Source organism: Somniosus microcephalus, chromosome 2 (assembly GCF_052327205.1).
Source record: "Somniosus microcephalus isolate GS21.2 chromosome 2, FLI_Smic_1.0, whole genome shotgun sequence".
Classification (NCBI taxonomy): Eukaryota; Metazoa; Chordata; class Chondrichthyes; order Squaliformes; family Somniosidae; genus Somniosus; species Somniosus microcephalus.
The window spans coordinates 145,564,410-145,589,387 of NC_140988.1; the positions used below are offsets into that span (position 1 = coordinate 145,564,410).

The 24,978-nt window shown below is 41.0% G+C and overlaps 1 protein-coding gene across 2 annotated transcripts; it reads left to right on the forward strand.

Annotated features, from left to right (window-relative positions):
- The first annotated feature begins 18,202 nt into the window (after positions 1–18,202).
- Positions 18,203–24,195, forward strand: prdm8b (PR domain containing 8b). 2 transcript variants are annotated; one of them, XM_085963397.1, is made up of 5 exons: positions 18,203–18,753; positions 19,720–19,807; positions 20,257–20,492; positions 21,494–21,725; positions 22,343–24,195. In XM_085963397.1, the coding sequence occupies exons 2-5, from the start codon at positions 19,741–19,743 to the stop codon at positions 23,602–23,604; spliced, it is 1,797 nt and encodes a 598-aa protein (XP_085819523.1). In that variant the 5' UTR covers positions 18,203–18,753; positions 19,720–19,740; the 3' UTR covers positions 23,605–24,195. The 2 variants fall into 2 exon arrangements, with proteins under 2 accessions (XP_085819523.1, XP_085819514.1); XM_085963388.1 differs by having other exon boundaries at positions 18,203–18,498.
- Positions 24,196–24,978: the final 783 nt, after the last annotated feature.

Here is a 24,978-nt window from a genome sequence, read left to right on the forward strand (position 1 = left end):
CTAATTTAACCCCACTATTTAAAAAAGGTGGTAGAGAGAAAACGGGGAATTATACACCGGTAAGTCTGACATCGGTAGTGGGGAAAATGCTAGAGTCCATTATAAAAGATGTAATAGCAGAGCACTTGGAAAACAGTGACAGGATCGGACAAAGTCAACATGGGTTTACCAAAGGTAAATCATGCTTGACTAATCTACTGGAATTTTTTGAGGATGTGACTGGTAGAATAGATAAGGTAGAACCAGTGGATGTGGTATATTTGGACTTTCAGAAGGCTTTCGATAAGGTCCCGCATAAGAGATTAGCATGCAAAGTTAAAGCACACGGGATTGGGGGTAAGGTACTGTCTTGGATAGAGAACTGGTTGTCAGACAGGAAGCAAAGAATTGGAATAAACGGGTCTTTTACCGAGTGGCAGGCAGTGACTAGTGGGGTACCGCAGGGGTCGGTGCTAGGACCCTAGCAATTCACAATATTTATAAATGATCTAGACGATGGAACTAGATGTAATATCTCCAAGTTTGCAGATGACACAAAGCTGCATGGGCGTGTGTGCTGTGAGGAGGATGCAGAGAAACTCCAGTATGATTTGGACAGGTTGGGTGATTGGGCAGATGCATGACAAATGCAGTATAATGTGGATAAATACGAGGTTATCGACTTCGGTGGCAAAAACAGGAAGGCAGATTATTATCTGAACGACAATAGATTGGGGGAAGGGGAAGTGCACCCAGCACCAGTGCAGATATGCAAACCTCGGTGGGTCCCATGCGAGATAGAGTAGTGTTGTCACCTGGTGTCTCATAACTCAAGTGAGCAAGAGCAGATGGTGGAGACAGGGGCAGCAGTGGAGACTCCTCGCCGGAGGGCGCAGGATGCTCCCAGCTCTGTTCAGCTGCATGCAAATGCTGACCCTCAGGGGCCATCCAGAAAGAAGGTGTTCCTGGAGGTACAGCAAGAAGTGCAGGAGGCCTTGACAGGTTTTGTGAGCACGATGTCTGCAAATGTCCAGAGAATGGAGGAGTCCATCTCCAACATGAGCACCACCGTGTTGCAGGTGATGGCAAATGTAGGCTTTTCCATGGATAGGATGGCCACCTACATGGAGCAGCTAATGCGCCACTCACATGAGCACATGGCCTCTATGGGGAATCGATGGCTTTCTATAGAGGATAGATGATTATCTATGGAAAATAGATGACAGAGGCTCATAGACCTCCTCTCTAGGAGGGATGTCAATATGGATGTGTGTCCTCATGGCCCCACTGATGTGCAGCAAGATGCTCTCCAGCTCCTTGCTAGCAAGGAGGTGCGAGTGGCCCATGAGAGGGATGATGGTGAGAGGACACATGGAATTGGGAGCTCCTCTCAAAGCGTTCACACTTCTCCCCTGTTGCCACCCCCTCAGTCAGAGCCCCAGATGCCTCCTCAAACAGCGATGACCGAGTCTGCCCCTGCACAGTTGCAAGAGGAGCAGACTTTGGCAGGGCCATCACAGGCTCCAAACCTCAGAGATGTCCATGAAAAGTCTCTAAGCAGTCGCAGCAGGGAAGTGAGCAGGCTGCCTCTACCTCTGCTGAAGCCACAAGGGTAGCACCTCATAGAAGCATGCATAAGAGAAAGATGAAACACAAGTAGATGCACAAGGGTAGCCACTTGGGTGTTTTATTCAATGTTTGTGTAAAGTTTCCATTAGTATGATGTGACACATAAAAATCTTTATTTTCACCACTTTCTGGTTTTGGACAAATTTATGTGTACCTTTGGAAGTGGCTTAGTGAGTTGGAGTGAATGAGACATAATGTTACCTCCAGCAATGGTGGTCAGTGTGAAAGGAATGGCTTGGTCATTGTAGGGATGCTTTATGGTGTTGCTGTGGGGTGGTGCCAACCTGGCACAGCATGTGGCAGCCATATGGGTGTGCTGCATAAAGTTAAGTGAATCTGGCCATGATGAGCCCATCCCTGGCCTCCCGTATAGCAATATGCTCCAATGCTGGTGGGATCTGGACCGCAGGTTCTTCCTGCTCCTTCTCCTTATCTTCCAGTTGATGCTCCTCCTCCTCTGAAGAGGCTGTGCACTCAGTGCCTTGCTCCTCATGCAGCGCTAATCCTTGCTGCTGCGCTATGTTGTGCAGGGCGCAGCAGACCACAACGATTCTGGAGACCCTGGCTTGTGCGTACTGAAGGGCTCCTCCAGATCTGTCAAGGTATCTGAAGCCCATTTTCAGCATGCCTATTGTCTGCTCTATGACACATCTGGTGGAACTGTGGCTTTCTTTATATCTGTCCTGGGCCTCAGTACTTAGCCTCCTCAAGGGTGCCATGAGCCACGTCTTCAGTGGCTAACCCTTGTCTACAAGCAGTCAGCCAGAAAGTCTGTTTGGAGCAGTGAAGAGCTGAGAGAGGGTGAACTGGCGCAGGACAAAAGAGTCATGGCAGCTGCCAGGGAATTTGGCGCACACATGAATGATGATTTTCCTATGGTTGCAGATGAGCTGCATATTGAGGGAATGGAAGCCCTTGCGGTTAACAAAGACTCCTGGGTGATGATGGGATGCCCTAATGGTCACATGTGTGCAGTCGATGACAACCTGCACCCGTAGGAAACCATCCAGAGCAGCAAATCCATGTGCCCATTCAGTAACACGGGATTCATCAGTGATAAAGTTGATATAATTGGCTGACATGTCAAACAGGGCATCGGTGACCTGTGTGAGGCATTTGTGGGCAGCCGACTGCGAGATGCGTCTGCTGCAGATCCCTGCAAAGAGCCTGAGATGAAGAAGTTCAGGGCGCTGGTGACTTTGATAGGCACTGGTAAGGCATGTCCACCCATTCCTCTGGGCTGCAGATCTTGCTCCAGCAATCTGCAAATGTCTGCAACGACCTGGTGCGATAGCCTGAGCCTCCTTTGGCACTGCTGCTCGGTCGTGTTGAGGAAGCTCATCCTCTGCCTGTGTTGGCAGTACTGCCTCCGGCATGGTGCAGCCCTTTGCTGATGCCCTCTGTCCTGTGCAGCATCAGGTGTTTGAGGGGACAGTTGGTGCTGCTGGTGTTGGGGCTTATCATGGTCTGATTCTGAGGACCAGGGTGAGACAGTTTAGACAGCAGCCATGCCGATGGAATAGATGGCAGGTCAAGTAGAGATGACAGAAGCAAGCTGTCAATGATGTGATAGGTTCTAACAATGAGGTGACACTGGATGGCGACTTTGCTGGAAACACTTACAGCCTTTAAAAAGCTAAATCTTTGCTGGCAATGCAGTCAGCAACAGCTTCTACCTAAGGAAAGTGATCAGCTGTGAGGTGGGAGATTTTATTGTACTTTTCATGCTGTGCACTAATCAGCTGGATCAATGGCCACTCAACTTCCGCCTCAGGTTGACAGACGTGGTTCCCGAGCTGTGTGATTCCCGTGGTCAGCCAGGGAAATTTGAAAGGTAGGTTTAAAAAGACTCTTAAAGGTCTGACAACTATCTGATAATGATTTAAATTAGCTCACCTGCCTCTGCTGTTCCGGTCGCTGCCACACCGGCAAATGTATGTGGGGGTGGGATGACGGCAGTTTCCGACCCACTCCAAGATATTGCAAATTTCCCACCCGACCCACTGCCGATCGCACCCGCACAGATCCCAGAAAATTCCAGCCTGTGATTTTGTAAGAATGGCTTCAACTGCAGGAGCAGTCAGAAGGATGCAAAAAGGAGCCAATCCATTGCAAGGAAACAGAAAAAAGAGCACAAAACTTCAATAAGTTTGACCCAAAGACATTTATAGATGAAATGCAACAAAAGGGAGAAAGGCTGCTGGGTACACCTGGAAGAGAATCCAAAAAAGTGCCTTGCAAGCCATGTAGAGGGGATGGCAGTGGCTCTCAGTCCCAAAATGCCAGACCAATGCAGGTAAACGTTCAATGACCAGATGAGGGCAAGCAAAATAAGAGAACTGCCACTGTGCCTTTTCTCTCTTGGGCATCAAGGAAACCAACACACGGATCACCCTCTAATATTGTTTGGAGTGCAAGCATTCCTTCATATTGCTCTATGGTTAATAGGTTTCCTACCTCTTCACTATAAAATGTGTTGGGATCTCCCCATGCAAGCCTTACACTTAGAGTCATAGTCATAGAGTTATACAGCACAGAAAGAAGCCCTTCGGCCCATCATGTCTGCGCCGGCCATCAAGCCCTGTCTATTCTAATCCCATTTTCCAGCTCTTGGTCCGTAGCCTTGTATGCTATGGCATTTCAAGTGCTCACCTAAATGCTTCTTAAATGTTGTGAGGGTTCCTGCCTCTACCACTCTTTCAGGCAGTGAGTTCCAGATTCCAACCACCCTCTGGGTAAAAAATATTTTCCTCAAATCCCCTCTAAACCTCCTGTCCCTTACCTTGAAACTATGCCCCCTGGTTATTGTCCCTTCTACTAAGGGGAAAAGTTCCTTTCTATCTACCCTATCCATGCCCCTCATAATTTTGTACACCTCAATCAAGTCCCCCCTCAGCCTTCTCTGCTCTAAGGAAAACCATAGCTGAAGTGCTCCAGCCCAGGTAACATCCTGCTGAATCTCCTCTGCACCCTCTCCAATGCAATCACATCCTTCCTATAGTGTGGTGACCAGAACTGCACACAGTATTCCAGCTGTGGCCTAACTAGCGTTTTGTACAGCTCCATCATAACCTCCCTGCTCTTATATTCTATGCCTTGGCTAATGAAGGCAAGTATCCCATATGCCTTTTTAACCACCTTATCTACCTGTCCTGCTGCCTTCAGGGATCTATGTACATGCACACCAAGGTCCCTCTGATCCTCTGTCCTTCCTAGGGTCCTACCATTCATTGTGTATTCCCTTGCCTTGTTAGTCCTCCAAAATGCATCACCTCACACTTTTCAAGGTTAATTTCCATTTGCCACTTTTCTGCCCATCTGACCAACCCATCTATATCATCCTGTAGCCTAAGGCTTCCCTCCTCGCTATTTATCACTCCACCAATTTTCGTGTCATCTGCGAACTTACTGATCATACCTCCTACATTCATATCTAAATCATTAATGTACACTACAAACAGCAAAGGACTCTGCACCGATCCCTGTGGTACACCACTGGACACAGGCTTCCAGTCACAAAAACAACCTTCGACCATCACGCCCTGCCTCCTTCCACTAAGCCAATTTTGGATCCAATGTGCCAAATTGACCTGGATCCCATGGGCTCTTACCTTCTTGACTAGTCTCCCATGTGGGACTTTGTAAAAAGCCCAACTGAAGTCCATGTAGACTACATCAACTGCACTGCCCTCATCCACACACCAATCACCCCCCTCGAAAAATTCAATCATATTTGTTAAAACCGTCATCTACTTTAACAGGATTCTACCAGAATATCAACATTAGCTGTTTGATGAACATAGGAACATAGAAACGGGAGTAGGCCATTTAGCCCCTCAAGCCTGCTCCGACATTCATTGAGATCATGCCTGATCTGTGGCCTAACTCCATATACCTACCTTTGCCCTATATCCCTTAATACCTTTGGTTAACAAAAATCTAGCAATCTCAGATTTAAAATTAACAATTGACCTAGCATCAATTGGCATTTGCAGAAGAGAATTCCAAACTCCCACCACCCTTTGTGTGTAGAAGTGTTTCCTAATTTCACTCCTAAAAGGTCTGGCTCTAATTTTTAGACTATGCCCCCTAGTCCTAGAATCCCCAACCAGCAAAAATAGTTTCTCTCTATCTACCTTATCTGTTCCCCTTAATATCTTGAAAACTTCAATCAAATCACCCCTTAACCTTCTAAATTCCAGGGAATGCAACCTTAGTTTGTGTAATCTCTCCTCGTATCTTAACCCCTGGAGTCCAGGTATCATTCTGGTAAACCTACACTGCACTCCCTCCTAGGTCAATATATCCTTCCTAAGGTGTGGTGCCCAGAACTGCTCACAATACTCCAGGTGTGGTCTAACCAGGGCTTTGTATAGCTGCAGCATAACTTCTGCCCCCTTGTATTCTAGTCCTCTAGATATAAAGGCCAGCATTCCATTAGCCTTTTTGATTATTTTCTGTACCTGTTCCTGACATTTTATTGATCTATGTACCTGGACCCCCAAGTCTCTTTGGACATCCACTGTTTTTAGCTTTTCACCCTGTTCTATCCTTTTTAGGTCCAAAGTGGATGACCTCACATTTGCCTACATTGAAATCCATTTGCCTCAGTTTTGCCCGTTCACTTAATCTATCAATATCTCTTTGTAATTTTATGCTTTCATCTACACTGCCTACTGTGCCCCTATCGTTGTGACATCAGCAAATCTAGATATGTGGCTTTTTATCCCATCATTTAAGTCATTAATAAATACTTTGAATAGTTGAGGCCCCAACACAGATCCCTGCAGGACACCACTAGTCACATCCTGCCAATTAAAGTATCTGCCCATTATCCCTACTCTTTGTCTCCTGCCACTCAGCCAATTTCCTCACCAGGTCAATAATTGGCCCTCAATTTCATGGGCTTCAACCTTAGTTAACAATCTCTTATGAAGGACTTTATCAAATGCCTACTGAAAGTCCATATAAATAACATCCATAGACATTCCCCTGTCCACCACTTTAGTCACCTCTTCAAACAATTCAAAAAATTGAGCCACCTAGGAGGCATTGTGCAAATGTTCACCTTCACCTAATGCACTCAATCTTATTTCAGTAGGAAATAGCTCATAATGCCCATGAAAGGCAGGTGACCAGATGAGGCATTTCAGACTTAAAAGAGCTAACCCCTACAAGGAGCAAGCTATCAAGTTGCTGGAGATAACCTTAGCTATGGGAGATGCATTCTTATGTTGTAAGCAAGTGAGGGAAAATAATAGAACAAGAGCAAAATATTGCTGATGCAGAAAATCTGAACTAAAAACAGAAAATCCTGAAACCACTGAGCAGGTTACACAGCATATGTGGTGAAAGTAACAGTTAATGTTTCAGGTCTATGACCTTAATAGTAATTGCCTTGGAGATCAATGTCAAGAAGTATCTTTTGCCCTGCCAGTACACTTTACACCTAATCACAGCCTATTACCATCTCGTCTAGCTTCTAATCTCTTTTACTTCTTTTGGTTCTTTTATTCTTTTGTCCGATCGCAGCCCTGCCTTCGATCTAGTTCCTTTTCTCTCCAGTTTTGAAGAAGGGTCAAACCCGAAACGTCAACTCAAATTTCTCTCCACGGATGTTGCCTGACTTGCTGAGTTTTTCCAGCATTTTCTGTTGTTATTCAAGAAGTACTGACTCACCTTGGAGCTGCTTTTCTAAGGCTAGGTTTCTGTTTGAGGAATGTATAACTTTGATGTTCCAGAGTGTGATTATAGTCTCTATTGTATTAAGACTAAAAACTTCTAAGGAACCTCATTGATCTGAATGGCTCTTAGGGTGTTTTTTTTGGATTGTTTTCGCACATATACATTATGTGTTGGAGATGTTGGGGGCATGTCCCGGCTTCTCTAAAATTTGCACTGCTTTGGGCCACTGGCATTACATCATGTTGGAATGCCATTAATAGTTGGAGTAGAGGCAAAGGTAGCTGATTCACAAGCTAACTGGAGCTCTTATTGCCTTGGGTTTCTACATTGCTGAGTTAGTTCTTGTGTGTGAGTTTTGCCAATTTATTTTGTGGGCTTTTCTGTTTATCTCTGCTTACTTTGGATTTTACACTCAAAGTTGGCAGGTGTGCCTTCATCATTGGAGGGTGCAGCACAGAAGGCAGTACGTAAGTGTACAAGGCCAGGAACAGTTTTCTACAAATGTTAGAGGAGCTGTGCCTCAGAAGACTCAATAGGAAATTCAAAAGGGAGGTATCTGCAGATCTCTGCCATCTCCTCCAACAATACCCACTGACCACCCCTACAATTGGCACTACTCTGCCTTTCACAATGAAGAGTAAAATCCTAAATGTATATTAAACCTCTTCTGGTGTGCAGAACTTTGGAGTACTACTTGGTCCAGTGCACTGTCCTACAGACTATCCTGATGGCAGTTTGTCCCTACAGTTTTCTACACAGTGATATTGGATGTGCTTTCAGGAAGCACCAAATGGATGCCCCAAAAGAGAATACATTTGAGACTGAGCCCACTCTGTGGAGGGCATGTGCACATCCAAGTGGCTAACTCAGGAGTGTATAGGAAGAGGCTCAGGATCTAGTTGGTATCTGTCCTTCCGAGCAGTCAGAAATTGATGTGCATGGCGAGATTCCTAAAGAGGGAAATGCATTCAAACAATTAGCTGTAATATATAATGGTACTGTAATATTTAAAGGGGTGGAAAGTGTAGAGGGAGTCCTTTTTGTTCAATGTAATTGTCCATTGTCTATTTCAAAACATGATTTAAAAAAATGTTCCAAGACCTTTATTATTTTTTAAAGACATCAAATGTCTTATCCGAATGGAGACCTGCCACATCAGGTAGCTGAAATGATTGAAATGGGTGCCATGGCTTTGGATTGGCTTGACTGCCCAGTCATCAGCCACTCATCTGTGGGAAAGCACACTACTGGCTGCACACACTGAATATCCATCTGTTCAAACTAGTTTGGATTGATTTATTTTGAGCAAATATTTACTAATCCAAAATTAAATTTTAAGTTGTAATTGAATACAAAAGAAACCAACTGTAAAAGCTAACTTGTATGGCCGCTGCCTCTCCCATTCTAGATGCTGGTGGAATATTCAAAATGTAATAATGTATGGTTATTCTTCTTCATGTTTTCATTCAGGCCAGAAATTCTGTGGCAATATCCATGGCCACAGAGTCGTTGAGCATAAGAAACCTCATTATAACTGGCCTTTTAAGAACACTGTCATTCTAAACCCTCTATATGACTAAAGCATATTTTCCTCTGTCTGCGTATCTATTACACAAGTATAATAAACCATCAATTACTTGCAAAACACACATAAAGATTGTTGAAATAGTTGAGTAGATTTAGGCTGCAGCTAATAGTCTGAAATTGCAAAGTGCATACAGCAAGACCCGGTTTATAGTTCAGATTCTGTAGCTAATATTCATCCTCCAAGGGATCACCCGACTATTTTTTAAATCTTGCTTTACACAGAACTGAAATTATACTCGTGCAGAGGGTCTCACGCCTTGGCTTTAGTGCATTTCGGTGCCAGATTGTGTTCTGACACCCAAGTTATACCTTCAATTTCATGTCAGTGCCCACCTGAAACTCTTTCGCATTGACAGAAACAGTGGATGTGTAACTATAGTCTAACGGACTGGATTTTTGACAGTTTTAAAATGAAGAACAGGACATTGTTGCTTTAAGACAAACTGCGTTAAAATGTGACAGAATTTACATAAAATGCTGTTCCTTAGAAAGCTTTACTAGTATTAAAATAAAACCTTACCCAGAAATGTGCGAATAATGGTTAATGTTCTTAAATTACGTTCCCATTGTCTTACGCCTCCCCATTATCTTAACGTATGTTTTACACAAAAAAAATTCAATGTTCTGTATGGTTTTTTCCCCAACTGGAAAGAAAGCGCTGGTGACGCCCCAGCGTGCAGGCTGACCACTGCTGCCTCGGTGCCAGCTAATCTGAAAGATGGTGCATATGGCATGAGAAGACCCATATGCCACCCAGGATTTTTTTGGCGGTTGCGTTCTTTGTGCAATCATTTGAAATTTTCAGCAAGTATCAGACTCGACTTTCCCTGGAATGTACAAGAAAAGCATGATCACAATTTCACATGACCATTTCCCAAGTCGCCACAGAGTAACGCGCCCTAACCTACACCGGTGAAGTCTATTGAAGTGCAATAATACGTGTGTTTTTCTAGTTAGGTGATGTACACAAGCGCGATAATGGAACATTATGAGAGGAGGGATACTTCAAAACTTGAAATAGTTTCTGATTCCCATACTGGGACCATTGATTTAGAAATAACACATACGCTCCCACTGTAGCGTTTTAAGCTTGGGGGTGGGGGATGCTAATGATCTGGGATTTGTGACACATCCTTCGGTACATTCCGCAATCGCATTCTATAGTTAACAATCGGCCCAACAATCTAATAACTGATCACATAAAATATACACCGCGCGTGTAAATTTAATAGGTGTCATTAACTTGGGACTGAGGCTTTATAGACAGTAGGGAGACAACCATTGGCAAATAAACGAAGCCTTAATCTGCAACCTTTTGATGTGCTTCACCTATTCTTTCAACTCTTCTGCCCTCCACTGGAATTTCGAAAATAACACAATTTCCAGTGCAGAATCTCGTGCAACCATGGCTCTACTTCCTCGTTTTCACGTGTTTTTCTTCTAAATAGTAACACATCATTTCTCAACCGGTCTTTGCTGTTTGCAGCATCGTCAAAACATGGTTTAGTGGTTGTGCATTCATTGTAAATAATTTCGTATTCTTGGATTTGAGATGTAACATTTATTCCAAATTCAGTGCAATTTGAGTAGTGTTTAACTTGTTTGTTTGCATTTTTAAGTACGATTTAGGCTCCAAGTTCATAAACATCGAAAGGTCAGTCTTCAATATATGGCCATTAAAGTAAATCAAGTTAATGCGCAACCACGTCTCTATGTCAATATCATTTTGAAACCAGGCGAATTATTTTTTCACGGACCTTGGGGGAGAAACTAAGAGCAGGCAACACCACAGCCTTTACTATTATAAAGAAAAAAACTTAAGAACATGGAAATTGTATTTTAACTGTGTGTATCCTTGGTTTTGTGTTGTCGGTAGCCCAAGGAAAAGTTCAAGATCTCAGCACAGACGGGCATGACAATAGATGCTTCAATGCCTAGTTGCTAGACCATGATAATTTGCATTTATGGGTTAAAATGTCATTCCCCCCCCTAAATACTAACACGTTGAACGTTTGCCACACCCTCGTATTGCTCAAACTGGAATCACCTAAAGTATACTTTGGAAAGCAATGTTCACATCTACGTCCATGCATTCGCCACGTGTGTTCTCTCAATCAATGTAACTTTTCAATGGTTGTGTGAATATTTTTTTCTGGTGAAAGCTTAACCTTTCAGTTACATAGATCTGGGTGTTATCTTGGGATAAAGGGATGACATATTGTATGACTTTATGGCTTGCAGTGTGCTTATAGAACTGAACATCTGATTTATCATAGGAATACGAACGATCCAGCGTTATTGGGCGGTTTATGATTAAAGGGTAAGTCGAATTCTATATACCCACTATAATTCTGTATTAAACAATCATATTTTTGATTAATTAACATTAAGGAACTCGATAGACTAGAGGTAATTAGAAGAATGATAATTTAATATAGATAAATGCACATGAATGCAAAGTTCTGACAGGTAAACAAATAGCTTCTACTTCCGAGTTTTTATATCAACTCAGCAATAGCATACTGTTATGTACAAGTTTTGTTTATGAACACCTTTTTGTTGGTCTTCCAACTACTGCAAACAACATGATTCTACTATTTTTATTTTGTATATAGTTAGTGTTTATGTTGTATCTCATCGATACTTTTAACACACCGTATTTGTTGCTTAGTGGTTACCGTAGTTACCAAAGTAAAATAAATTGTGTGAAACATGCTCAGTTGAAGCTATCTTTTGTTACAGTGCACGATACGTTTTGTTCAGAAGGTGCTCACTGTTGGATCCCATAATGATATAAATACAAGTATTTGAGGTCTCTCTTGGTGGTGTGATTACTATTTGAACAACTGATTGAAACGATTTTAATGCACTAAATAGTAAGGTAACACACTATTTTTAAGCTTTCAATTATATCATTAAACCGAATGTGATAACATTACACAAACTCCAGACTAAAAATTCAAACTTCTACATCACGCATATATTATGTAGCAAATTTCTGCTTATTAAGGCCGGCTTTGTATTTGTTTCTGATTGAAAAACATGCGGGGTACAAACTGTGGAGAAAATAGATTTGTTCATTATTGAGCAGAGGACGTGTCGTTTGAATTCTAACAGTCAAATTATTCAGCAGATTGGTTGCCTCGAAACGACTGAATACATGCAGACGCGTTTAATTACATTGCAACTGGGAGAGGACAAAAGCCTCAATTGAACACTTCGGAAAGAGCATCATTTCTACTTTTTATAAAGTACTGTAGCCAAACTTGGAAATATCTTACTGCACAACTTAATTCAGTACACATAAAAAGGTAAGTTAGATTCTTTTAATTTGATTGTTTTGGCCTTTCATATTAAACATATATAAACTAAAATGTTAAGTCAATGTACTTCCTTTAAAAATGTTTTAAATGTAATCACTTCTGCAAGTAAGTCGTCAAAAGTGCTTTATGACTTAGCAATATAGCATCCAATAGTATCACCATCAACGCTACTTTTATCAATAATAGGAAAGTAAAGGACCGGAAAAGATTCTGCAGTCCATCGAGCAAGTCCAAAATAATATTGGAAGGAAAAATGTGAGAATGATTATTGGCAACGCATTTAACACATTAATGAATACACGTTCCATTATATTGCACATTGCAAACTTTTATTCGAAAAGTGCAAAGTTGTTAGATTGGATGGTGAACTTGCTGGGCCAAATAACAGTTGTGATTAATGACGATTAAATAGACGTAAAAAGTTGGCGCGTTATTTACATCAGGCATTTGGGGAGATATTTGTGATCTAGAATCAAATTATTGAACATAATAGTACGAAAAATTTGACGCAGTTTAAAAATGTCACAAAACATTCCTAAATTAAATGGGTAATATTATTCGGATTGTCTCCTTTATTTGTTTTTCGACTTACCTGTATAATACAATTCAACTATATTGGTTAAGTAAAAGCGATATGTAACTGAGAAGTTCATATTCATGTTGAGAAATGTAAAGTTATTTGCTACCTATTTCATTCTCAGGTGAAATGAAAGTAATTAGCCTATTATGGGAGATGTAGGAATTTCAGTTGTCGGTATTTATACAGAGAAAACAAACATTTGGACATCTTTGTAATGCACGCACATACATTGTACCACGTAAATAAGTTAGAAAGTTAGACATCTTTTTAAACTTGATTGTACAGTGCATAGTGTCAAAATAAGCATCACGAAACATAGCAATTCACTTTTCTGGCTTTTCATCTACTGTGTACGAGTTTCAGAATAAATGGTCAATTCTAATCAAAATGCTTCTGAATAACATATATGTCATATGTTACTCTTACCCGCGTCTTAATCATAAGAATTCCGAAAGGGGTCATAATATGACTTTGTAAATCTGGTGATGAATTACTTTGATTTCTGACCATTACATCCATTACATTTCTATTTTGGTTATTCTAAGAGTTAAACTCCATTATTATTCGGAAAGATTAGCTATGATCAGTATGCATAAGAAAATAGCACTGGTATGATCTGCTACTCTGTCCGATGTTCTGGCTGAGAATCTAGCCAAAAAAATTTTAACTTATGAAAATACTTGCAGGCTATTGGACATAATAGGTGATCCAAAGTTATTTGACGGTTTGTCAAGTATTAGACAACGCTAATAATGACAGAAAATATCCGCAGTCCATTATACTAAGAAGTAATTAATAAATACTACACAGTTCTAAACCTCCTATTAAATCTACACATCATTATGTACCAGTATTCTTTTCCATTCGACACATTTATATTAGATGACAGTAATTTATTTAAAATAAGGACTCTAAATAATAGTGTGGAATTGAAGTAGTTTGTCACTGTGAAGGAAAGTATATTTGACCTGATGTAATTCAATCAATGTGTGAAATACATCACATCACCTATAGAACATATTTGTGTGCTTGCTTAATAAATATAACGATTGCTAGACGGGAATCATCGTCAGATTAACAAGGACATCATATAATTCCTTTCGGTGTTAATATGGAGATTAAGGCACCGCTAAGAGCAGCATATTACATAGGTAAAGCCTATGGAGATGATGTTGCGTTGAGAAGAATTAGATGTACCGCATTTGCTTTCGGTTGTTTATGCAGTGATGTCTAAACTAGATTTTGACATCTATTTCAAGCCAATATCCTGAATATTTGTAGGGTTGTGTGCATGTGTCATTATTGAATACATTAATTGCCAAATCAAATTGCATTTCCATTAAACATAGCCTTATACTCTATACACCAGCCTTATATTCTATACACCAGCCTTATACTCTATACACCAGCCTTATACTCTATACACCAGCCTTATATTCTATACACCGGTCTTATACTCTATACACCAGCCTTATACTCTATACACCAGCCTTATATTCTATACACCAGCCTTATATTCTATACACCAGCCTTATACTCTATACACCAGCCTTATACTCTATACACCAGCCTTATATTCTATACACCGGTCTTATACTCTATACACCAGCCTTATACTTTATACACCAGTCTTATACTCTATACACCAGTAAACTGCACTCTCTTGTAATTGTGACCATCGAACTGCGGTTCTTACAACAATGGTACTTTACTTATATACAGCTGGGCATGCGAAAGCCTCTGTGCAAGGGGGGAAAGTTTTGTAAGTATAATTAATCTCAGCCTATTTTACTGTAAGCTGCACTGAAACACACACAGCCGCTGTAATTGACACACTGCAGCTGCGGTCACAAGATCACAATCCGTGGAAAGTCGCACCACACACTAAAACCAGTTGGTACCGACTATGGAGTACTCGCAATTTAAATAAATCAATTTAACAAAGTTGTCATTATATTACTACTATTATATATTCCTTATCAATAGGGTTACTGGTCACAATATACAAGTCAAACTGTAGATTTTGTCCACAGTCTATAAAACTACTATTCTGGAGATTTACAGTGTAATTTTGGTAGCAGTCGCCAGTTAAGATTTTTCTATTTCTTCATCGGGTATCGAAACCATTAAGAGTAATGACTGCGATCTCAATTTGTCCTACGATTGCTAACTATGTTTTGTAGTGGAATGTTTTATTCGAGGAAAGGGCAAAGAATCAACGCGACGGTAAACATATATTCAATAATAAATAAGTATCCAAAGGGACAGGTACCATTTAAATCAGTTTTTAGCTGTTGCGTTTAGTGAACAAATTTTACCACATTGATGGGCCTGCAGTTAGAGAATGTATAAATAAATAACTAACTTGATTTATATGAGTCGCCCATTGCTTGCTATGATGCTCGTGGCCCCATGCAGTTGAAATTCTTTACTGGGAACTGTGTTAACATAATGGTTTGCAGTCAGTTTCGGTCCTATAAACCTGTGTGGTGCACGATTGTGTCTCTGCTCTGGCTGCCATCTCCCGTCACACACGCTGCTGTTATGGTGGAGGCAGATGGCTACTGATTGGGTGAGCTTTGTGGTTTTAATACTGAATACTTTATGGAAAAGGGTTTTATCATGCATCGTTGGTCAGAGGCACAATGGGGGGAGATTTATGATGATGACATATCAATCGTTTATGTGTTTTATCTTTAGAATATCGCAAACCAATTTTGCAGCAACTCGGTTGTTCGGTATTCTTGTCGTTTTATTATTTATTTGTATTTACTCCAAATTATTTAACCGAAAGGCTGAAAGGTTTCTGTCTTTACACCGAACCGTCGCATTTCAAACCTTATCAAAGTAATTGATGCTGGGTAAAGCATCTAAATGCTGTTAAAAATTGTTTACAGTCAATTTCTTATGGTAAAAGACACTCCTTGAGTATAGCAAAATAAATACCTGAAGTAGGCATTGTGTTATTTCGAACAGCATGCTGTCCCTGTTATCATGTACGTCTGTGTGCTTTTCATTGGGTTATGCAGTGTGCGTTTATTTATTGTTTCTGCAACTCATATAGTCACTATATAAGCACAACAAATTAAATGCAATATTTTCATATTTTTATCACTGCGTGATGTCTATGGGTTGGCACACAGGTCACTATTAGTTCCAGTTTGATGCCCACTTGAAGTTATATAGTGTTCATTATGCTTTAATTCAGCGTAGAGTTTTCTTAATTCTGAAAAGAGAGCAGCAGCAAAATGATGTTTTGAGTGACAGCTTCTAGATTTCACACTTGATTCACAAAATGCACTCATTGAAAAGGTAATATAGCCACTGTTTTTTTTACATAGTAACATCCCAGACATATTATTGCATGTAATCACTGTAGTGCATTCAGCTAGCTAATATTATACAGACAAATCACGAAACTTAATATATAATGTATAAACCGCACGCTTACAGAAAATGTGTGTTTTGTGAGTGAAAATCAGCAGGAGAGATGTAGATCATTTTATAATTACATTTGTTCCGATTTAAATATTCATGAAATGAGAGTGTATACGGTGTATGGCTGCTTACGTACATATTTATGAAGAATGTTTATATGTGTGTATATATGGATATACTAGTGTATGTACATATGCTTATATGTGTTTATGTACGTGTGTGCATGTATGCAAATGCCTGCGTGTGTATGTGTATGCATATATCTATGTATCTACATATGTGCAGGTACATATATGTAGGTATGTGTACATACAGCGATGTCTATATATTGTGTGTGCGTATATATATACACACACACATAGACCCAGCATTTATGTACCACAAATGATCCCATCATTCTACAGGATGACGTATATTCAAATTTATATCTCATATGCTCAAAACATCAGATATCCGGGGTGTTGGGGATTCTGAATAGATTTAGAAATTCTAGTAAAACCTGAATTAGATGCAAGAATTTGAATGCCGTTTGTCGACAGATTAAAAAGGATTCCCCCAGCTCTACCACAACGTGGCTACGTTTGCACCTGACACAGTAATGTCACTTTCATTTCTATTATAGTGGGGCCTCGGATCATCCAGAGCTGTAAAGATAAAAGTTTGGATATTCATGATGTTTGTAAACTATCCCACTGAAAGGTGTGAAATACTCAGTTCAAGATGATAATCAAAAAAAGGCAACAACTCTGCCAAAATCAACAATAGTTCATCGCGTTCTGCATATTTGTATGGGCGCTTTCACAATACGTTTAATTACAGATTACGTCCTACTGATAGAAAATTAACTTTATTAATTACCATATTATTCTGCGGTTAATTAGAAGATTTATCACCCAGTAATACATTAAAAGTAGCAAAATAATACATTGGGTATTGCACTTCCTTACATCTAAATATTATTTTATAATACTATTTTAGATTATTTAGTATGTGGGTTTCCATTATTCTGATTTTTAAAGCAAACAAGCAACTTATGGAATATATATATATATATATAATATGTGTTAATACATTTTAGTTGCATATAAAATACCTGCATTTACAAACAGGCTCCGGTTTCAATTGGAAGCAAACTCACTATGTTGTTTCTCATATAACAAAGTTAGTCAGTCCCTCATTTAAAATGAAGAATAAACCCCTACCCCTTTATTTAAAAAACCCTGCAATGGTCAGGATCAGATAGCGCCAGTTGATCATCCCGAGTCACCTTTGAAGTAACTGTTTAATGTACTTGTGACAACAACAAAAACTGCTCCAACTGAGCGGTTTATGGTCCAGAATAGCCTGGATATTATCTGCCACCGGTGTGAAATGACAAATGGTAAGCTCAGTGTGTGTATTCTGGTACCTCTATTTTGAATGCTGGACATTTTCCCTCAAAATGTTAAATTAGGCTCATTATAGGGATGGGGGGGACAGTCGCGCGCCACCCCTCATGCTCGTCACTTGGCTTTCTGCAGCCGTTAGAAATGGTCAGCGAACCCGGCTCCAGACCAGCTCCGGCCCGGCTGGAGTGCCAGACGAGCCCTGGCTCCGGCCCGGCTCCAGCTCCGGCTGGCGCTCCAGACCGGCTTCGGCCCGGCTGGAGCTCCAGACCAGCTCCGCCCGGCTCCGGCTCCGGCTCCGGCCCAATCGGCACCGCCTCCTCTCCCCAGTTCCCAAAACACTGCGCGCCGCTCCCGCACGCTAGCCTAAGAGCGCGAGCCGAGCCCTCATTGTCCAACCACGAGCGCATTAGGCACCATCCACCCAATCAGAGTGCGGAGTGTGCGCGCGCGCGTGTGTGGGAGTGGGGGAGCGCTGGCTCGCGGCAGGTACAGCAGGGCACGAGCCGCCACCAACATCGGCCGCCCGCTGGCCAATGGCGAGCAGAAGCCGGGCGGGTTGAGCGCGCGGGTGGTTGGGAGGGGGAGGGGGGCAGCCTAGTCTGTCTGTGTGTGGGGGGGGGGTGTCACGCGTCATTGGATAGATTATCTCCACCAAACAAAGTGTCTGCCACTTACGCTCGGGCCCATATGTAACTCTCTACGGCTCTTCTCTTTTTTGCATCGGAAGCACATCACCGTCACTTTCACCGACGATGCCGCTGCACTGACAGCACAGAGCGAGAGCGCTGCGACTACAGCTGCTGCTCCTACCTCGATCACCTCCTCCTCCTGCACACATCCCCAAAAATAAAAAGCAGAGACCTTTTAAACAAAACACGTCGTTTTTCGGGTGAGTGTTTACTTTTTTTGTTTCCCTTCGTCCTAAACGCTGATGTGCTCTGCTAAGGATGGAAAGAAATGCATATTCATGAAAGCGTCTTTTATTTTTTGACGCCCCAAGCGACGCGCGACCTCATTCACAATAAAGCATTTGTGAAACGAGTTTGCAGCATATGTTGCATTTTTATTCTCTTGCAAACAAAAAAAAAACCTGGGGCGAGGGGAAGAGAAACGTTTAGAAGAGCTTTCGCTTTAACGCCGTCAGGTAAGGCTACGGTATCACTTTCTGATTTCGAAGTGAAGTATAACCGAGGTTTTGTTGAAGAGCTTCTGTGCTGCGCTCAGGAGACGTTCTTGACTCTTCAAGTTCAGAGAAACCACAATTATCTACTTGGCTCTAGTTTCATATCGCGCTAACGATCCAGTGTTACTGTGCAGTGAAGGCTCCACTGGGTGAATGCCAATTGCTTATCATTAGGATTGTTGGTTACTGACGCTCATTACCAATGTTTTGCAAGTAAAACGATCTTGTTTGTATTTGAGGCGGAGAGTGGACGCAATGAAAGGGCTATCTTTGTCTTTAACTTTCTGCTTTTCGAGATCTAAATGCAAACGCTGCTGTTTTATCAGACTACAATCGATGCATATGTTTCAGTTTAATCGTTTATGTGTTGCCTATTAAAAAATCAAGTGGTTTACCAGATTAATGAGTATATAAAATGGTACGACTCGGTCATGATACAATTTCAAAGTAACCAAGACATTATTAAATACGATATAATTCCGTTTATTTAAATCGTCCAAGTCAGAACCATGTAGGTTCAGGACTTTGATATAAACTACGATTTCGGAGTGAGTCTAAGTCTCCTATAGCACCAGGAAATTGGTCAGGAACTCATTCAAACCTTGCGAAGAATACCAGCGATGCAAAACTCCCCCCACCCCGTACAATTCAGATTTCACAAGCCACGTTTGACCGAATCTCTCCCTGTGTAGAACAAGGTAACTGGGATTCATTCTCATCCATAAATAACCGTGTCGAGGTAAAAATAATTAACTCTGCTTGCTGCTTTTAATTAAAGTCTCAGAGGGAAAGTGCTGTATTATGGTAATGAGATGCGCGGACGAAGAAGACATACGTTCTTTCTTGTAGAAAAGATCTAAAGGTTATCTGACATCAAATCACTGAAAATGACAGGACACTTTCAATCCATTTCATTTGCACTTCCAGACACCGGAACAGTGCGATTTGATGCTTGTTGATAAATGGTTTCGTCTGCATTCAGCCAAAATAACAGATCGAACTGGGAGCAACGCAGGTAACGATTCCACTTCACTCTACAGATAACCCACAGATTTGGGAACTGATTTTGATCGTCAGTAGGTGCATTGGCAACGTTATATTGGTAACATCGAAACAGGACCATTTATCATAAAATCCACGCGAAACAAAAATGAACAGAGAAAGGTGACAAATACAATTAAACCAATAGGACTTGTTAAGCGCGTCAAAATTAGGAACATTTTAGTGCAAAACTTTAGATTTGAAAAAGATACTGGTTTTACACTATCCTGGCAGTATTGGGCAGATTCATGTTTCCGTGCATACTGAATTCATGATATGTAAAATTTATAATGGAGTCTCACAATTGAGGACTGAATCTATAATCAGGACGAGCAAGACTGTCGTGATTTTTCAAGCTTAAACATTTTGACTCTTATATATCTTTAAGCATTGAGATGACCTTTTCATATCCTTTCCCCCCAGAACAAGCCTGGACGATGGAAGACCCAAATGCTCACAAGGCGTTTTGGGAGAGCGATGCCAGCAGAGCCGTCCAGCAATGTCTAACCGACATTTTCACCAGCGTGTATACAACCTGTGACATTCCAGAAAATGCCATCTTTGGACCCTGTGTACTGAGCCACACGTCCCTGTATGACAGCATCGCTTTCATTGCTCTTAAATCAGCCGACAAAAGGACGGTACCCTATATCTTTAGGGTAGGGTCATTTTACTTCTACTGTTCACTCTCCCCCCCCCCCCCCCTTGGTTTCATCTTCTGTCTCACCCATTAAACAATATTGGATTTCTAAGAGAGTTACTTTCTCTTTTACACGCATTGCTGCTTTTTCTCATCCATATTTACCCGATTTGCAATTTCCTCCATTTTGTACTTTAGCGTATTTTCTTTTTCTCTATAGCCTATTTCTATAGTTTATTTCCGAACTTGCCCCGTTCGCTCTTATTCCTTGACATCTGGTCGATTTCTCCCTTCACCTCCTGCGGTTGCCTCGTAGCACAGCAAATACGTTCAAAACGTTTTTGGACAACGCAGGCAAGGGTAATTGTGGAAGTGGGGCGGGGGCTGTGAAACTGAACGTACTAGACTAAAGTGCAGAAAAACGTCAAACGCGCTGTCATTTTGGACACTGGAACTTTCACAAGTGCCGTGAAGAAGACTGATTGACTGTGGGATCACAAGTACCTGCAATGTGTCTATCACAAATGATGGAGCGTTTACTTGCCCTCCCCCCACACCCTTTTGAATAATGCTTTCTTCATGACTATTTGACACAGAGCAGTATTTCGTAGCTTTATAACATATTTATAAGAAATATAAAAGAGCGAGCACGGTGTGGTCTCGTAAAGTTTATGGATCTCGAATGTGACCGCGATTTATTGTTGAATGTTTAAAGGTAGTGGTTCAAATTTGAAGGGGACGTATTACATAGTAAATCACTAACGCATTTGCATTCATGATATTCAGCAATATTGTACATTATCCTGCTAAACAATACAGCGGACCTTGCGATTAATTGTTAAATTATACTGTCTAATGCCCGGGAATCTCCAATAAGATCTCAGTAACCAGGTTAATTTATGTTTTGTGGAATTTGAGAGAGGCCGTGTGCAGCGAAACACGGTATAAATTAGATTATTGGTAATTGGTCTGTATTCATCATGTATGTGGTTCACATTCTGCTACTGCACTTTACTGCAGGTGGATACTTCAGCAGCGAACAGCTCCTCCGAGGGCTTAATGTGGCTCAGACTGGTCCAGTCGGCTAGGGATAAAGAAGAACAAAATCTGGAGGCATATGTGAAAAACGGCCAGTTGTTTTATCGGTCTCTGAGGCGGATTGACAAAGACGAAGAATTACTTGTGTGGTATGGAAAAGAACTGTTGGAGCTACTCCTTCTCAACACCGTCAGGGCACAGGCCAAAATGAATGGTGAGCTGGGATTTATAAAGTCTCATATTGAAGCTATAATTTATCCCCCTCCTCAAAAAATACACTCACACTGATATACACAACACGATCTATTCGTATGACAGGACCTGGAAAAATGTATTATTTAATTTTCCTGGAGTAATTTTGCACTCTTTGAATTAGTTAATATGGCTAATTTAACAAATAGATGAATACATTGGATTAAATTGCTTAGACTGATTAAATGGCTTAGAAAGAAAGATAGATAGATAGATAGATAGATGATATGGAGACGTAGAACCCTGTTTAGGTGGAGACAGCTAGCTAGGAAGATGGAGGGACTATTTTGTATGGACAAATGTACAGACAAAATGTAACTGAATAAAGAGTTGGACAAGGAGAAACATAGGCAAAGTGATTCGGTTAGTATCAATGAATTAACTAATAGGAAAGAAATAGGTCAATGTAATTATTATAATGCCAATGAATTATTTATCACGTAACTGAAATATTTTCTACATTTAAAACGTGTACTTTTAACCTTATGATTTATTGTTGGCTGTTAAATCAGTGAACGCTGGAACACGATTGACTTGTAGAAGTGAGCAATCTCATTTTAATGTGCTTCATTCACGCAGGATCCTCGCCATACACATGTCTGGATTGCAGCCAGCGATTTCAGTGTGAATACCCCTTTCTAGCCCATTTGAGATTCCGCTGTCAGAAGCGACTGGGTTGCATTTCCTCGGATGAGAAAGTTAAGAACATCGGAGACCGTGACCATCTTATTGCTGTAGGACCAAGTGTTAAATTCAGCCGATCGGAGCGACAATCAGCCTTTTCTAATGTAGAAAATAATAAGCGCACTACAGATTTCCACAATCTCGCCAGGGATATGGAAAATTCGAGAGAAAATGCTAGGAACCATCGAGAAACTGAAAGCGTAAATGAAAATAAAAGAAAGTACGACGAAGCGGAAGAAAAGAATGACAATATACTGCACGCTACAAAAGTCGCAGATAGATCACTGACTACCCCAAGAGAAAATCTGCTCTGTCCTTCCCAACAGTTCAGGGGGGGTTATTTCAATCTCAGAGAAAATGGAGGGCTGATGACACCATCTAGCCCAGAGTCCACAGAAGCTAAACGGAGCGCCTTCATCGAAGTGAAAAGAACTTCACTTAACCTTAAACAGACTCCAAAAGACCAAGTTTCTGACATAGATGACAAGAATGGCACAGCACCGAACACGAGCTCTTCCGAGAAGCCGATGGGCATCAAGTCTATTCTGAGTGAAACACAAGCCCCTTCTTGTCTGGACAACATTGCCATAGGAAGTGCGTTTAGGAGCGTCTCTCAGCTTTGTGGAACCGAGGACAGGAAGAGTGCATTCTCTCAGCCAGCTAGATCGTTTACTCAGCTATCTCCACTCTTGGTGTCCCAAAAAGTGATTCCTGGCTTAGAGTGCCATCCTGGCGTTGGTGACTCTGGCAGACTTTATCAGGCAAATGCCTTAGCTGCAAAGCTCCAGAGTACAGATGTTAACGGCAATTGTAATATGCAAGGGGGTCTCGCCAAACAAAGCCCTTTTGTATATGCCACCGCCTTTTGGCCAAAGGCTTCTGGGCCCATTCAACTGCAAGTTCCATCCGCACTGACCCTTCTTCCTCCTTCATTCACGTCCTTTTGTTTACCAGCACAGAACTGGTGTGCCAAATGCAACGCTTCTTTCAGAATGACATCCGATTTAGTGTACCACATGAGATCACACCACAAAAAGGAATATGCCATGGAGCCTCTCGTGAAAAGACGAAGAGAGGAAAAGCTTAAATGTCCCATTTGCAATGAATCCTTTAGGGAACGCCATCACCTATCCCGGCACATGACGTCTCATAACTGAACTCTAACTGTATTTCAGATTGTAACCAACTCAAGACAAATACAAACTAAGGGAAGGGGCTATTGCGATGCACACATTATCACTTTACATTTAACATTCTGTAATTGTCACAAACTACAGTATACAAATGCATTTTGTCACAACTTTATTTCAGTTTAAATGCATTAAGCGCTTATGATAGCTTGGCAGAGGAATATATGATATTATCATATTTAAGGACAGAATTTTATTTTAGATATAAGAAAAGTAAGAGAATGGATTTTAGTTTATTGACTTCATTGATACATTCCAATTCATCATTAAAATAATGAAAGATGTGAACGGTTTATCCGCGGGAGATGCAAGCGCGGAATACAGGAAAGATGCATGTAAAAAATCGTAGATATGAACACCAAATACAGACGGGAAAGTGCGGAATATACGTTGTTTTTTGTAAATATTTTTGTTTTAAAAATCAAATGTACTATTTTGTGCCAGTGAAAAGAAGTCTCAATAGTTGTGTTTCTCACTCTTGGCGAAATTTACGAATCTTGATAGTTTATCTGGTCATTTTGGCTGGCTTCAACAATAAATAGCTTTATTTTTACTTTACTTATATGTGTATATGTAATTATTTAAATTTGTTGCTAAAATCATTTTAACCGAAGGAATGCCCACAACTAACTTATACAGTTTATACACTACATGTAATCTCCGTCTGCATATTTAAAAAAAGATAAGGTGCAATTTGAAAGTTGATTGTATTAGAGATGCTGATCGCAGAATAAGGCATGGTGTAATACTTTCTAGTGTAGCCTTGTAAAATGCATTGTCTTCACATCAAGAATCAGACTAAGGTTATACAAACACTACAGGTGCTGCCTAAAGCACAACCACCACGAAGGGTCATCGAACCGAAACGTTAACTCTGTTCCTCTCTCTACAAATGTTGCCTGACCTGCTGAGTATTTCCAGCATGTTCAGTTTTTATTTCAGAGTTCCAGCATCCGCAGTATTTTGCTTTTGTATCGCTATAACAAGCCTGGTTCGGGACTAACCAAGATTTAATGTTCACCGATAGACGTTAGATGTCACGAATGAATTGACCTTTAAGAACCAGAGTCTAGCGAAACTCTCCGTCCCATTCAGAATTTGATTCATTAAACTAAGCCTTCAATGCCCTGCGATTAAATGTGGAACGGGGTTGATGCAAAAATAAAAGTATCAGAGAGAGGACAGTTGGTGGAGGGCGAACTCTGCAGTTCAATCCTCATTGTGTCTACCAAAGGTTGACTAATAGTGTATTGCCAATGCGATACACCAGCAGAAGAAAAAACCTATCCCACTGAAAACATGGTCGTTCTGTACAATTGATGCCAATGATATATGTCAGCC